At 41.5% G+C, this 13,786-nt stretch overlaps 1 protein-coding gene across 1 annotated transcript; it reads left to right on the forward strand.

Annotated features, from left to right (window-relative positions):
- The first annotated feature begins 11,096 nt into the window (after positions 1-11,096).
- Positions 11,097-13,315, forward strand: LOC119086999 (WAP four-disulfide core domain protein 18-like). Its single transcript, XM_037201252.1, has 3 exons — positions 11,097-11,202; positions 11,812-11,960; positions 13,115-13,315. Exons 1-3 carry the CDS (start codon positions 11,121-11,123, stop codon positions 13,166-13,168), a joined length of 285 nt encoding a protein of 94 aa, XP_037057147.1. The 5' UTR covers positions 11,097-11,120; the 3' UTR covers positions 13,169-13,315.
- Positions 13,316-13,786: the final 471 nt, after the last annotated feature.

Raw genomic sequence — 13,786 nt, forward strand, 5'->3', positions numbered from 1 at the left:
TAGCAGACTGAACAATGACTTCCCAATGGGATCACATCCTAAGCCCCAGAACCTGTCATCACCACCACACACAGAAGATGGGATTCTGCAGATAGGATTAAGTAAGAATCCTGGGTCACATACCCAGTCAGGTTCCCTGTGTAGCCATGCTCCCTGCTAAGGGAGGCAGAAGGAAAGTGGAAGAAGGGTACTAGACAGCCATGTGACAACTGAAGCAGATGCCATGCTGCTGCCTCTGCAGAGGGCAATGGAGGCCATGGGACAAAGGTTGGAGAGATGGCCCCGAGGTGAAGAGGGCTTGCTGCTCTTGCAGAGGACCTGATTTTATTCCCAGCACTCACATGATAGCTCACAGTCATCTCTGACTTCTTTTTTGGGGCAATCCAATGCCTTCTTCTCTTCAGACCTCCACAGGTAGCAGGTGATTATATGGTGCCTAGACATATATGCAGGCAAACACAGAATATTTTTTAATATTAAAAAAAATGTAGATCTAGAAGCTGGAAAGGGTAACGAAATGGTTTCTTCCCCCAGGCTGATGAAACTAATTTTGGACTTCTAATTCCTGAAGTTTAAGGGATTAAATGTGTTTTGTTTTAAGACATCAAGATTACCATGGCATGTTATAGCAGTAATAGGAAACTGGTACAATTGACAGCTGAAGAGTCACTCACTCACAGTGGTGACCCCACAGGTGCAGAAGAGAATGGAGCATTCTAGAAAATAAGCCAAACATCCCTAAAGGGTACTGCAAGGTGAGGTAGACATACTCCAAAGAGCTGGACTGCAGTGAGACAAGGCCCTGATTCAACAGTTGTCAATGAGGGCTGATTCTTCCCCAAAGGTTCCTGACCCTCAGAGGGAATATCTCTTAAGGTTCCCGTGGCATGACGGGAATCTTGAATTCTTAGCTGGACATGAATCCATCCTCTCACTTGCAGATGAGGCCTAGAGTAGAGTCATGGCCTAATTGTGTTGGCATTACTGCTGAGAGAGCAGGGTTAGGACCAGGATCAGGATCTCCTCCTTCATAATTAGTTCTTGTTCCCATATGGCCACACCCAGGGCAAACAGGGGAAGAGGAAGTCAGTTCCACAGAGGCGGGATCCCAGAAATTCTGGGGCAGATCTATGAAGAAACGCTTCGCCCAGGAACAACAAAAGATGAGGCAACGTGGGACTCCACCTGCTGTATCGTGTAAAACTTTGGTCTCCACCTTCTCCTCTTGGCCAGTGACCTCCTTTTTCAGTCTACTATGAGCTATCTTACGTGCTTGCTTGGTTTTATATATGGACTTTCTCCAGGTCTCTGGGTCTGCAGTAGAGCCTGAAGAGAGGAGGCAGAGTAAGGGAAGGGACCTGTGGCTTCTACACAATGTCCACTTGCTAGTGTGTATAGCTCTCCTCCCTTAGGGCCTTCCTCCCACACTCTCTTTCCAATAAGCACGGGGTGTGCAGGTTTCCCCATGATATGCATGGAATTCTCTGGGTATATGCTTGGGGCAAAATAGCTTAGTCACATAGTAGATCTAGTTTGCTTTTTATTTTTGAGAAATTTCAAATTGATTTTACAAATCTGTATTAATTTACAATCCTACTATCAATGTATTATGGTTCCTTTCTCTCCATATCCTCTCTATACTCTCTCTCTCTCTCTCTCTCTCTCTCTCTCTCTCTCTCTCTCTCTCATGTGTATATATGTGTGTATATATGTATACACACATACATACATATATACATATATATACATACACATTCATATATTCCAACTTTACTGTGTTTTTCAGCTCCATGAGTTTTCTAGACTCAATACATCTACAAATAGGGGCACTTGATTTCTTCTGCTCCTATTGTTGTCTCTTTAAAGTTTTTTTTCAAATTTATATTTTTTAATATTAAGAATTTTCTGTTCATTTTATATACCAACCACAGATCACCCTCCCCTTCTTCCTCCCATCCCCCAGCCTTCTGCCCCCAATCCCCTACCCATTTTCACTTCCTCTAAGGCAAGTTGTCCCATATGGAGTCAGCAGAGCCTGATACACTCAGCTGAGGCAGACCCAAGCCCCTCCCCCTACACCAAAACTGTGTAAAGTGTCCCACCTCAGGCACTGGTCTCCAAAAAGCCCTCTCATGCACCAGGGATGGATCCTGATCCCACTGTCAGGGGGGCCCTTAAGCAGATCAAGCTACACAACTATTTTGCCTATGCAGAGTGTCTAGTCCAGTCCAGTCCCACGGAGGCTCCACAACTAATGGTCCACAATTCATGAGTTCCCACTAGTTTGGTTTGGTTGTTTCTGTAAGTTTCTCCATCATAATCTTGATATCCCTTGCTCATAGAATCCCTCTTCACTCTCTTTGACTGGACTCCTGGAGCTCAGTGTGGTGCTAGGCTGTAGATCTCTGCATCTGCTTCCATCAGTTACTGGATGGAGGCTGTGTGATAACAGGGTATTCACTAATCTGATTACCAGGGTAGGCTAGTTCAAACACCCTCTCCACTATTGCTAGTATCTAAAGTGGGGGTAATTCTTGTGTATTCCTGAGAACTTCTCTAGCTCCCAATTTCTCCCTGTCCCCATTGATGTCTCCCTCTATCATGGTGGTTTCTTTTTCATTGCTCTCCCACTCAGTCCCTGGTCCAGCTTGACCATCGAGTTCCCGTATGATTTCATCTCCCATCCCCTACCCTCCATTGTCCCTCCTCACCCCCAATTTACTCATGGAGATCTCATCTATTTCCCCTTCCCACTGCAATCCATGTGTCCCTCTTAGGGTTCTCCTTGTTAGCCAGCTTCTCTTGAGCTGTGGATTGTCATCTGGGTATCCTTTGCTTTACATCTAGTATCCACTTATGAGTGAGTACATATCTGGTTTACCACACTCAGGATGAAATTTTCTAGTTCCATCAGTTTGTCTGCAAATTTCATGATGTCATTTTGTTTTTTTCTGCTGAACAGTATTCCATTGTGTATATGTGCCACATTTTATTTATTCATACTTTGGTTGAGGGGCATCTAGTTTGTTTCCAGGTTCTAGCTATTACGAATAATGCTGCTATGAACATAGTTGAGCTTGTGTCCTTGTGGTATAATTGAGCGTTCCTTTTGTATATGCCCAAGAGTGGTATTGCTGGGTCTTGAAGTAGATTGATTACCAATTTTCTGAGAAACCACCATATTGATATCAAAAGTGGCTGTACAAGTTTGCACTCCCACCAAGAGTGGAGGAGTGTTCACATTGCTCCACATTCTCTCCAAAAACAATTGTTATCAGTGTTTTTGATCATAGCCATTCTGACAGGTGTAAGATGTTATCTCAGTAGCTTTTCCCAGATGACTAAGGATGTTGAGCAATTCCTTAAATGTCTTCCAGCCATATGAGATTCTTCTTCTGAGAATTCTCTTTAGCTCTGTAACCCCTTTTTTAATTGGATTGTTCAGTATTTGAATGTCTAGTTTCTTGAATTCTTCATATATTTTGGAGATCAGCCCTCTGTCAGATGTGGGGTTGATGAAGATCTTTTCCCATTCTGTAGGCTGTCCTTTTGTCTTATTGACTGTGTTCTTTGCCTTGCAAAAGCTTCTCAGTTTCAGGAGGTCCCATTTAGCAAATGTTGCTCTCAGTGTCTGTGCTACTAGTGTTATATTTAGGAAGTGGTTTCCTGTGCCAATGCATTCAAGAGTACTTCCTACTTTCTGTTCTATAGGTTCAGTGTAACTGGATTTATGTTGAGGTCTTTGATCCACTTAGACTTGAGTTTTATGCATGATGATAGATATGGATCTATTTGCAGTCTTCTACATGTTGACATCCAGTTATTATTTGTTAAAGATGCTTTCCTTTTCCATTGTACAGTTTTGGCTTCTTTGTCAAAAATCAGGTGTTCGTAGGTGTGTTGATTCTATTGGTCCACTTGTCGGTTTTTATGCAAATACCAATCTGTTTTTTTTATTACTATAACTTTATAGTAGAGCTTAAGGTCAGAGGTGGTGACGCCTAGAGAGGTGGCTTTATTGTACAAGATTGTTTTAGTTATTCTGGGTTTTTTACTTTTTCCATATAAAGTTAAGTACAGTTTTTTCCAGATCTGTGAAGAACTGTGTTTACATTTTGATGGGGATTGCACTGAGTCTGTAGATTGCTTTTGGTATAATTGCCATTTTTACTACGTTAGTCCTACCTATCCAGGAGCATGGGATATCTTTCCTTTTTGTGATATCTTCCTCAATTTCTTTCTCAGAGACATAAAGTTCTTGTCATACTGGTCTTTCACCTGCTTAGTTAGAGTTACCCCAAGGTATTATATATTATTTGTGGCTATAGTAAAGGGCGATGTTTCTCTGTTTTCTTTCTCATCCCATTTATCATTTGTATATATGAGGGCCATTGATTTATTTGGGTAAATTGTTTATTAACCCGAACACATTACTGAAGGTGTTTATCAGTGGTAGGAGTTCCCTGGTATTATTTTGGGGTCACTTACATATACTATCATATGGTCTGCAAATAGGGAAAGTTTGACTTCTTCCTTTCTGATTTGTATCCCCTTGATCTCCTTTTGTTGTTTTATTGCTCTAGCTAGAACTTCAAGTACTATGTTGAATAGATAATGGAAGAGTGGAAAGCCTTGTCTTGTTACTCATTTTAGTGGAATCACTTTGAATTTCTCTCCATTTAATTTGATGTTGGCTGTCGGTTTGCTGTAAATTGCCTTTATTTTATTTAGGTATGTTCCTTGTATTTCGGATCTCTTCTAAATCTTTATCATGAATGGGTGTTGGATTTTTGTCAAAGGCTTTTTCAGCATCAAATGAGATAATCATATGTTTTTTTTTCTTTCAGTTTGTTTACAAGGTGTATTACAGTGACAGATTTTCATATGTTGAACCATCTTTGCATCATTGGAATGAACCCTACTTGGTCATGGTAGATATGTTTTTTAATTGTTCTTGGATTCAATTTGCCAGTATTTTATTGAGTATTTTTGCATTGATGTTCATGAGGGAGACTGGTCTGTAATTCTCTTTCTTTGTTGCATCTTTGTGTGGTTTGGGTATCATGGTAACTGAAGCCTCATGAAAAGAGTTTCGTTATGTTCCTTCTATTTCTATTGTGTGGAACAACATAAAGAGTATTAGTATGAGCTCTTCTTTGAAATTCTGGGAGAATTCCATGCTGAAGCCATTTATTTGGTCCTGGAATTTTTTTTTTTTTGATTGGGAGATTTTAATGACTGTTTTTATTTCCTCCAGGGCTATTGATCTATTTAAATTGTTTATCTGGTCTTGACTTAACTTTGTTATGTGGTACCTATCCAGAAAATTGTTCATTTCTTTTAGATTTTCCAATTTTGTGAAGTAGTGATTATTCTCTAAATTCCTTCATTGTCTGTTGTTATTTCTCCCTTTTTGTTTCTGATTTTGTTAATTTGGATTCTCTCTCTCTCTCTCTCTCTCTCTCTCTCTCTCTCTCTCTCTCTCTGTGTGTGTGTGTGTGTGTGTGTGTGTGTGTGTGTGTGTGTGTGTGTGTTTCTCTGCCTTTTGGTTAGTTTGAATAAGGGCTTGTCTGTTTTGTAAGTTTTCTCAAGAACCAACTTTTTTATTGACTCTTTGTATTGTTCTCTTTGTTTCTATTTTATTGATTTCAGCCCTCAATTTGGTTATTTCCTGGCATCTATTCCTCCTGAGAGAGTTTGCTTCTTTTGGTTCTAGAGCTTTCAGGTGTGCTGTTAAGTCGATAGTGTGGGATTTCTCCAATTTCTTCATGTGGGCATTAGTACATGAATTTTCCTCTTAGCATTGCTTTCATAGTGTCCTGAAAGTTTGGGTATATTGTACATTCCTTTTCATTGAATTCTAGGAAGTCTTTAATGTCTTCCTTTATTTCTTCCTTGACCCAGTGGTGATTCAGTTGAATATTATTCAGTTTCCATGAGACTGTAGGCTTTCTATATTTTGTTGTTGTTGTTGTTGAAATTTAACTTTAAGCCATGGTGGTCTGATAAAACACAGGAGGTTATTCCAATTTCTTTGTATCTGTTGAGATTTACTGTGTGACAGAGTATGTGGTCGATTTTAGAGAAGGTTCCATGCAGTCCTGAGAAGAAGGTATATTCTTTTGTGTGAGGGTGGAATGTTCTGTAGATATATATTAAGTCCATTTGAGTCTTAACATTTGTTAGTTCCCCTGTTTCTCTGTTAAGTTTGTGTGGCAGACTTGTCCATTGGTGAGAATGCGCTATGAAATCTCCCACCACTAATGTGTATAACCTTTCCTCTTAGGAAAGGTTGGCTCCATCCCAGAGGTTCTTATAGAATATATTTTCATCTCCAGTTGTCTCTAGGAAGTTTTTTATTTCTTCTCTGATGTCTTAGATCACCCACTGTTAGTTCAAAATGTATTATTTAGTCTCTAAGCATTTTTATGGCTTTTGGAGTTCCTCTTTTTATTGATTTCTAGTTGTATTGCAATATGATCTGACCAGAAAAAAGATTTACCTCAGCTCTTTTGTATTTGTGAGACGTAATTTCTGTCTTGTGATGTAGTCAATATTAGAAAAGGTTTCATGTGCTGCTAAGAAAAATACTATTCCCTCTCTACTGGGGGCAAATATATAAGATAAATGATTAGTCTAGTTCACTCATAGTATATTTTAATTCTGAAGTTTCTTTGTTTTTAGTTTAGAAGACCTATGTAAGTATAAAACTGAAATACTGAAGCACCCACCGTTATTCTGTCAGGACTTATGTGCCTCTTTGTGTCTTTTACTGTGTGTTTTATGAAATCCAAGACCCCAATATTTGGTGCATAGAAGTTACAAATGTTATACCTTCTTGATGAATTTTTCTTTTATTAATATTTATTGTCCCTTTTTTATCTCTTCTAATCATAGTTTGGTTTGAAGTTTACTTTGATATAAGGATAGTTATGCATGCTTATTATGTTTTTCCTTGGCCTGGCAGTTTGTTTTCCATCCTTTAATAATAAGTTTTTGGTATCTTCTTTATTTTTGTGAATGTGCTTCTTGGAGCCCACATATAGTCGGTTCTGGGTTTTTCAGGCAACCCATTATTCTGTACCTTTCGTGGTAAGTTGGAGTCATTTACTGTTATTTACAGAAAGGGGTTCCCTGTTTACTGGAAATGTGGTAGGTGATATTGCTGTGTTTCTTAGCTTATTGCAATTTCTATTCCTCATGTTTTAATTTTGAGGGCTTGCCAAGTCCTTGTGGTAGTACTGTGTTCCCCAAAATATTGTGCACCCTATTAAACTTATCTGGGGTCAGAGAACAGAACAGCCACAATATTAAACATAGAGGATAGGCAGTGGTAGCACTCGCCTTTAATCCTAGCATTCCAGAGGCAGAGATCTACCTGGATCTCTGTATGTTCAAAGATACAGCCATACATGGTGACTCACGCCTTTAGTCCCAGAAAGGGAGCCTTTAATCCCAGGGAGTGATGGCAGAAGGCAGAAAGGTATATAAGGCATGAGGACCAGAAACTAGAAGCTTTTAGCTCATTAAGCTTTCAGGCTTTTGAGTAGCAGTTCAGCTGAGACCTATTCGGATGAGGACACAGAGGCTTCCAGTCTGAGGAAACAGGATCAGCTGAGGTATTGGCAAGGTGAGGTAGCTGTGGCTTGTTCTGCTTCTCTGATCTTCCAACATTCACCCTTATTAGGTGGCTTTAGGTTTGATTTTATTAATAAGAACTTTTTTAAATTCCTGCTACACCTTGGTTTTGTTTCTTTTCAAGATCTAATCTGTTTGTAGTTCTGATGGAGTGAACATTTTGATGTGTTTCCATGAAGAAGGGCCATCTCTCTTCCTCCCTGGAAAGCATCCCACTAGGAAAGTTCTACACTGCTGGAGTAGTTGTTATGGATTGCCTTAATTTGTATTTGTCTCAAAATGTCTTTACTTCTTCATAAAACTTGAAAGATAGATTGAGGAAAAACCAATAATAATGAACATTATATAAAATTTAAAAGGAATTAAAACATATCCAACCAAAAGTAAGTGTTCCCTCAGCTCCAACCCCCATGTGTCCAATACACTTCTGTAGATTGACAGCTGTCACTGTTAGGAGTACATTCAGACATTTGCAAACCCTCACAAAATGTCAGGAACAAGGACAATGTAAGCAACAAGAACTAATCATTCACTCAGACCTTAGCTTTGCTCTCTTGAATCTGTCCTGAAGTGGATCGGCCTTCTTCTCACAGTCATCTGTGATAAAATTTAATTAAGTCATAAGCTTTGAAAATGATACCTTTTCTTTCCTTTATTCAATTCACTAAATAAGAGTTACTAGAAACATCCTTGGTAAATTTCACAAGACTGACTTACTTCATGATAGGCTCATGCATTTTGTACTCACCAACTTTGATACATAAAAATCTAAATTTATTCTTTCCTCAGTTGAATTCAGCTCCCCATTTCCATTTCTTCGGGTGGCAGACAATTTCATTTGGCTGACAAGATAAACATGGTTGCTTCCTGGTTCTTTTCCCCATTAAGAACGATCCCTTGCCTGTCTTTCTTTCCTTCTCCAATTCCTCCCACACAAGCCTGGACTCTGCCAGCATCTGATGAGTAGCCTCTCAGCACTCTGGGACACTGGATCAGCCCTGCTGCTCTGTCAGTTACTTTACATGTCCTCTGAAGTCATGGTGCTGCTCTGTCCCTCTTGTCTCAAGCCCCTCTGAACAAGTGTGGTCCTAGCTATGACAACTAGGGACAAGTAATGGGCTAAACAAGCCACCATCAGTGATGAGAAGTAATAAGCAAGGGCTACAATAATAATAAGATCGAGGACTCTGGAGGGCTACCTGGAAACTCACTCCACAGAAGAGGTTGAGGTCAGACTGTAATCTATCCTAAATTTTCCATACTGTGTAAAACAATAGTTTTTTAATACTTTGCACTGCCCTGAGAGACTCCGTTATTAGGAAAAGTGGTTTTTGACTATTTTGAGAATGAAGAATGACTGTGCACCTGGTTGGGCACATGAATGTTGCCACCTGTCTGTCACCACCCCCACCACACAGGAGGAAAAATAATTTATTTTTAAGAGTAGAAATGGTGACACTCTAAATTTATCAATTTAACTGAGACTATGGGGCACATAGAAGTACACCATATCAGAAAAGCCAAGCCCAAGAACTTACAGGACACATTAGACCAATGAAAGAGTGTAACTCCTCATTGCAAATCGTAAAGGGGGGAGGGCATATAGCACTGTGAAATCCCTACCAACCTGTTATCTGAGCTCTTGGTTTGTGTGTTAAGGATCAAGAGGCAGAGAACTCAGGACTGTCCGCGGGTTTCAGGATGGCTCCTTCTCTGCTGTTGATATAGCTGACTCTACCGTCATTGATTTATCTTCTTGTTCCCCCACCTGGACCTGCCATCCATCTGTCCTCTATCCTTCATCCCAGCCTGGTCCTGCTCTGTGCTTCTGCAGTGAAACTCAACTCTGCAGCTTTGATTTCAAGCAGTTGACCTGAAGTGGCCTGACTTACAGTAACCTCAGCTTCTCCAGCTTCTCCCTACACCCTGGTTCATTATCTTATCAATGTAGACTCTACTTACATTCCTGTTTCTCTGCTCCTCAGGACTTAAGAAACATCTTGAATTCTTCTGTGGCCTATTTACTGTTTCCAACCATTTCTGTAACACATGCATATATGTATGTATGTGTGTATAGATAGAGAGATGGATTTACTGTGTGTTTTATATTATGTGATTTGGGAGTTAATAATTGTAATTAGGTTGGAATAAAAAAAAAAAAAACACCTGTGTTTTCCTGGTCAGGGTTACCAAAAAAAGAGCAGAACTGCCTGCGCAAATGCTTCCATTAACACTGGTGCGACCTAAGTCAAGTGCTAGTGGCATATGCTTTCAATCCCAATGTTTGGAATTCAGAGGCTGAGGATCTGAGTTTGTTGCTAACCTGGACTACAGAACAAGTTGTAGGACAGCCAGGGATACAAGGATAAAGTATATCTAGGCAAAATACATAGATAGATAGATAGATAGATAGATAGATAGATAGATAGATAGATAATGCTCTATCTTGTGAATTATGGTTATTCCTTAAATTATGACATTATAAACAAAAACAAATTAATTTGCCTATGTTTCTGACACAGCATGCATACAACAGAGGGGAGAGAGTTACAGGCACACAGGCATGTCTCCTCAACCTCAAGGAAGCACTGGAAACACATGGAGCAGAGGATGTGACCAAAGAAACCACTTTCAATCCCTGAGTAGTAACCGTACAAAGTGAGATAACTCCAAAGTCACCCACAGGATCACTGGGGCATCCCGCAGCTGTTGGAGTTTTACCACTACAGCTCCTTCTCTGAGAGTCTACAATTGGGGCATCAAATAGGGCTTGATCTAGTCAGGAACTAGACACACTGCGTGTTCTCCTAGGGCTCCCATCCCTTCTCTGCTGACCTGTGCAGCTTTCTTTATAGACCTGACTTACAGAAAAGCATTGGTCAAAGACAATCAACCTTCATAGTGGAGCTTATCTCTTTACTTTAAAATGGCCTTAGCCGTTTTGAAATCTTTGAATATCCATCTCATCCAGGAGAGATTTCATTGCCTCCTTCTGCAGGGAAGAGGGGTCTAGATGCCACACCTGTTTAGGGAATCTCATCCTTAGAGCTACAAAGGACACAGCCACCATTTGTCCCAGAAGCAGGCCACATCCTTACACAACTGGATGTCCAGGAAGTACCCGATGGCCCTGACACTCCACAGTGGCTGTCTCAGCATCAGCTCTCACTCTGAGCTGCTAAGCTACATGGAAATAATTACATACTTTGCTCACCATTCGCAAAGGATTAAGCTGTGCAGTAAGGAGGAACATGGTGCTATAATGTATTCTTGAATTTTTCTGGTAATCATTTGCATCTACCAGAAAAAAATGGAGAGAAACCAGTTATGTAATAGAAAAAGGAGCCAGACTATTGGCAGGCAGTTTCTGGAAAGCTCCTGTTACTATAGACTTCCCCATTGCATGACACCTGTCACACCCAGGTTTCCAACATTACAGAGGCTATAAATTGATTTGTGCATTCAGCCCAGCCAGAGCCAACATGAAGGCAGGCATACTCTTGGTTCTGGTGGCTTTGATCGCCATGGAGATGGACAAGGCCTGTGCTCTGTCTTCTCATGGAAGTAAGTGTGTTATGGGGATCCAAGCTGAAAGCAGAGAGGGATCATAGCACACGAGGGACTGGGGCTGGCTTGCAATAGGGGAAAGCCATGTGCCCACTGCTTTGATTGAATTCACTTCCTTTGGTCTATAGGAGAGATCACTGCATTTCTTATCTTTCTTAAGAGAGAGAGAGAGATGCATTGACAGAAGCTATGGTATAGATCAGAGCAGGTTATCTGGTTTGTAGATGTGCCTTGCATACGGCCATCATGGAGCTAATGCTCATAGGTGAACCTGGGGTACTGTGGGATGAAGTAGGTCTGGCTGTCATTGGAGGGTTATAGCATCTTCTCAGATGTAAAGAAGAGGCCTTGATGGTGGAAGGTTCTTTCTACTGAGTCTGTATAAGCTTGAGAAGGGAGCACACTCCCGCAATAGCCAAGTAACTCTCAGGCCTAAGCGAGAGACTGGAGCTGGTGAGGCTGAGGGAAGAGACCCAGGTGCAAAGGTGGATATAGAATAGGCTAGTTTCCTGCAGGTGATCAGGCTTTCTGCTCTCTAGCATCAATTCTCAGCCATGTCTTTCTGACTGCTTCAGGCACCACAAACACCTTTTTTTTTTTTTCCAGAATTACAAAAACCGGGAGCTTGTCCCAAGGCGCAGCAAAATACTGGTGGAAGTTGTCATGAGAGATGCTCAGGAGATGAATCATGCCCTGGTAAAATGAAGTGCTGCAGCCTTGGATGTGGTCATGCCTGCTTGAGGCCTGTCTTTAAAGTGAGTATAGTCCAGTGTATTTTCCTATTGTTGTGACAGCTTCATTAAGGCAACTCATAGAAGGAGTTTATTAGGAGCTTACAGTTTCAAACAGTAAGTCCATGATCCTTCATGGTAGGAGCATGGCAGCAAGCTGACAGGCATGGGGCTGATGCAGTAGCCTAAGGTTTACATCTTGACACATGAGCATGAATCAGAGGAGAACTAACAGGGAATAGTGTGAATCTTTGACATCTCCAAGCCTGTCCCAGTGATACATCTCACCCAACAAGACATACCTCCTGATCCTTCTCCAAAATCTCCAAACTAGGGACCAAATACTCAAATATATAAGACTGTGGAGGCCATTATCATTCAAACCACCACATCCTTTCAAGGTATGTCCAAGGGAGTGAGTGAGTTTCCAGTGGAATTTCCTGTGACAGTCTCATGTGACTTTGTCCACTGACTTCACACAAGAGTCTGGATGTGTCCAAGAGAAAGAACTGGAAGTACAGGGCAGCAGAACCCTGGGTTACAGGATCTGTGGCCCTCTCCTCTGCAAAGCAGTCCCACTGAGACTAAAGTGACACAAGTCACCAGGACTGAGGTCCACATGGTCATAGACTGGGATATCTCACTCTTCTTCCCCTCCCCAGCCTCAGAGCTCTGACTCTCCCAGGAGAGCAGGTGTTCCGGGGAGGGAGAGAGATAATGAAGTGATTGGGAGCATTCATTCATTTGAACACCTTATGCATCAGGCAGGCAAGTGTTAGAATGGAGAGTAAAAGGAAAACATAACTAGACCAGAGAAGCAGGCCTGTGTCAGCATGAGCTCTGCACCAGCTTCTGCTAAGTTCTAACAATGGTGACTAGCATTGCCTGGGGGAAGCTGAGACATGTCAGAGTGGAGGTCAATGAGGAGAAAGCTTTAGCTGGGAAACACAAAGCCCACCAGACAGGAAGGCCAGTTCAGATGGTGGGAGATATGCTGGCCCTCCTTAGGAGATGGGGAAATGATTTCCCTGGATAGCTGTGGTATCTGGGATGCGGGTCAGGAAATACAAAAATAAGGCCAAATATCCAAATGGCAAAGAGCTGCCAGACATCCAGTGAGGGCTGAACAGCTAGACTTTTCTAAAGAGATGAAAATCATGACCAAATTTGTATTGTAGATGGTTGACAGCCGAGTGGAAGATGGATTCGATACTTATAAGTATGGCAGATGACCAGTCCCAGAAGATTTCTTCTGAACCCACGAAGCCCATGCTTGCCTACTCCCTAACCCTAGAATTGCATCCTTAGAAGATGAAAATCTATGATGTGGTGACTGCTTCCTAGTGTCTGTGTCCAAAATAAACGATCCTTAGCATTCTCTTGTTGAAGAGTTCTTCCCATTTGTGCATCCTATTGACTATTCTGACTAGCAGAGATATCCCTGTAGCCTCTAGAAAGTCCCATGGACACCAAACCCCCAGGATCCCCTCAGATCAAGGACAAGTTGTTTCTGAATAGGTCCTCTTCCCATGCCATCACTGTGCCTCCAAACAAGAGAACAAAAGACTACTTTCTGGGTGCATTCTGTGACCATAAGTGTGGTCAAGGAAACAAAATGACCTGAGCATGTCCCACAGAGCAGGCCTGCTGGAGCTGCATTTACTGGATCAGATTTCAGGAAGAGCCTGAAAGGCTCAGGAACTCCTCATTTAAGGCAATACAACATCCTGCAGGTTGATGTCTACCTCCAGGAGCACAACCTTGACCTCAGGGGTGTGGGTTCTGCTTAGCATGTGTTAAGAGGCTGGGGACCTGGTTCAGTGGTTAACAGCACATGCTGCTCTTCCAGG

This window comes from Peromyscus leucopus, chromosome 8b (genome assembly GCF_004664715.2).
Source record: "Peromyscus leucopus breed LL Stock chromosome 8b, UCI_PerLeu_2.1, whole genome shotgun sequence".
In the NCBI taxonomy this organism is placed as follows: domain Eukaryota; kingdom Metazoa; phylum Chordata; class Mammalia; order Rodentia; family Cricetidae; genus Peromyscus; species Peromyscus leucopus.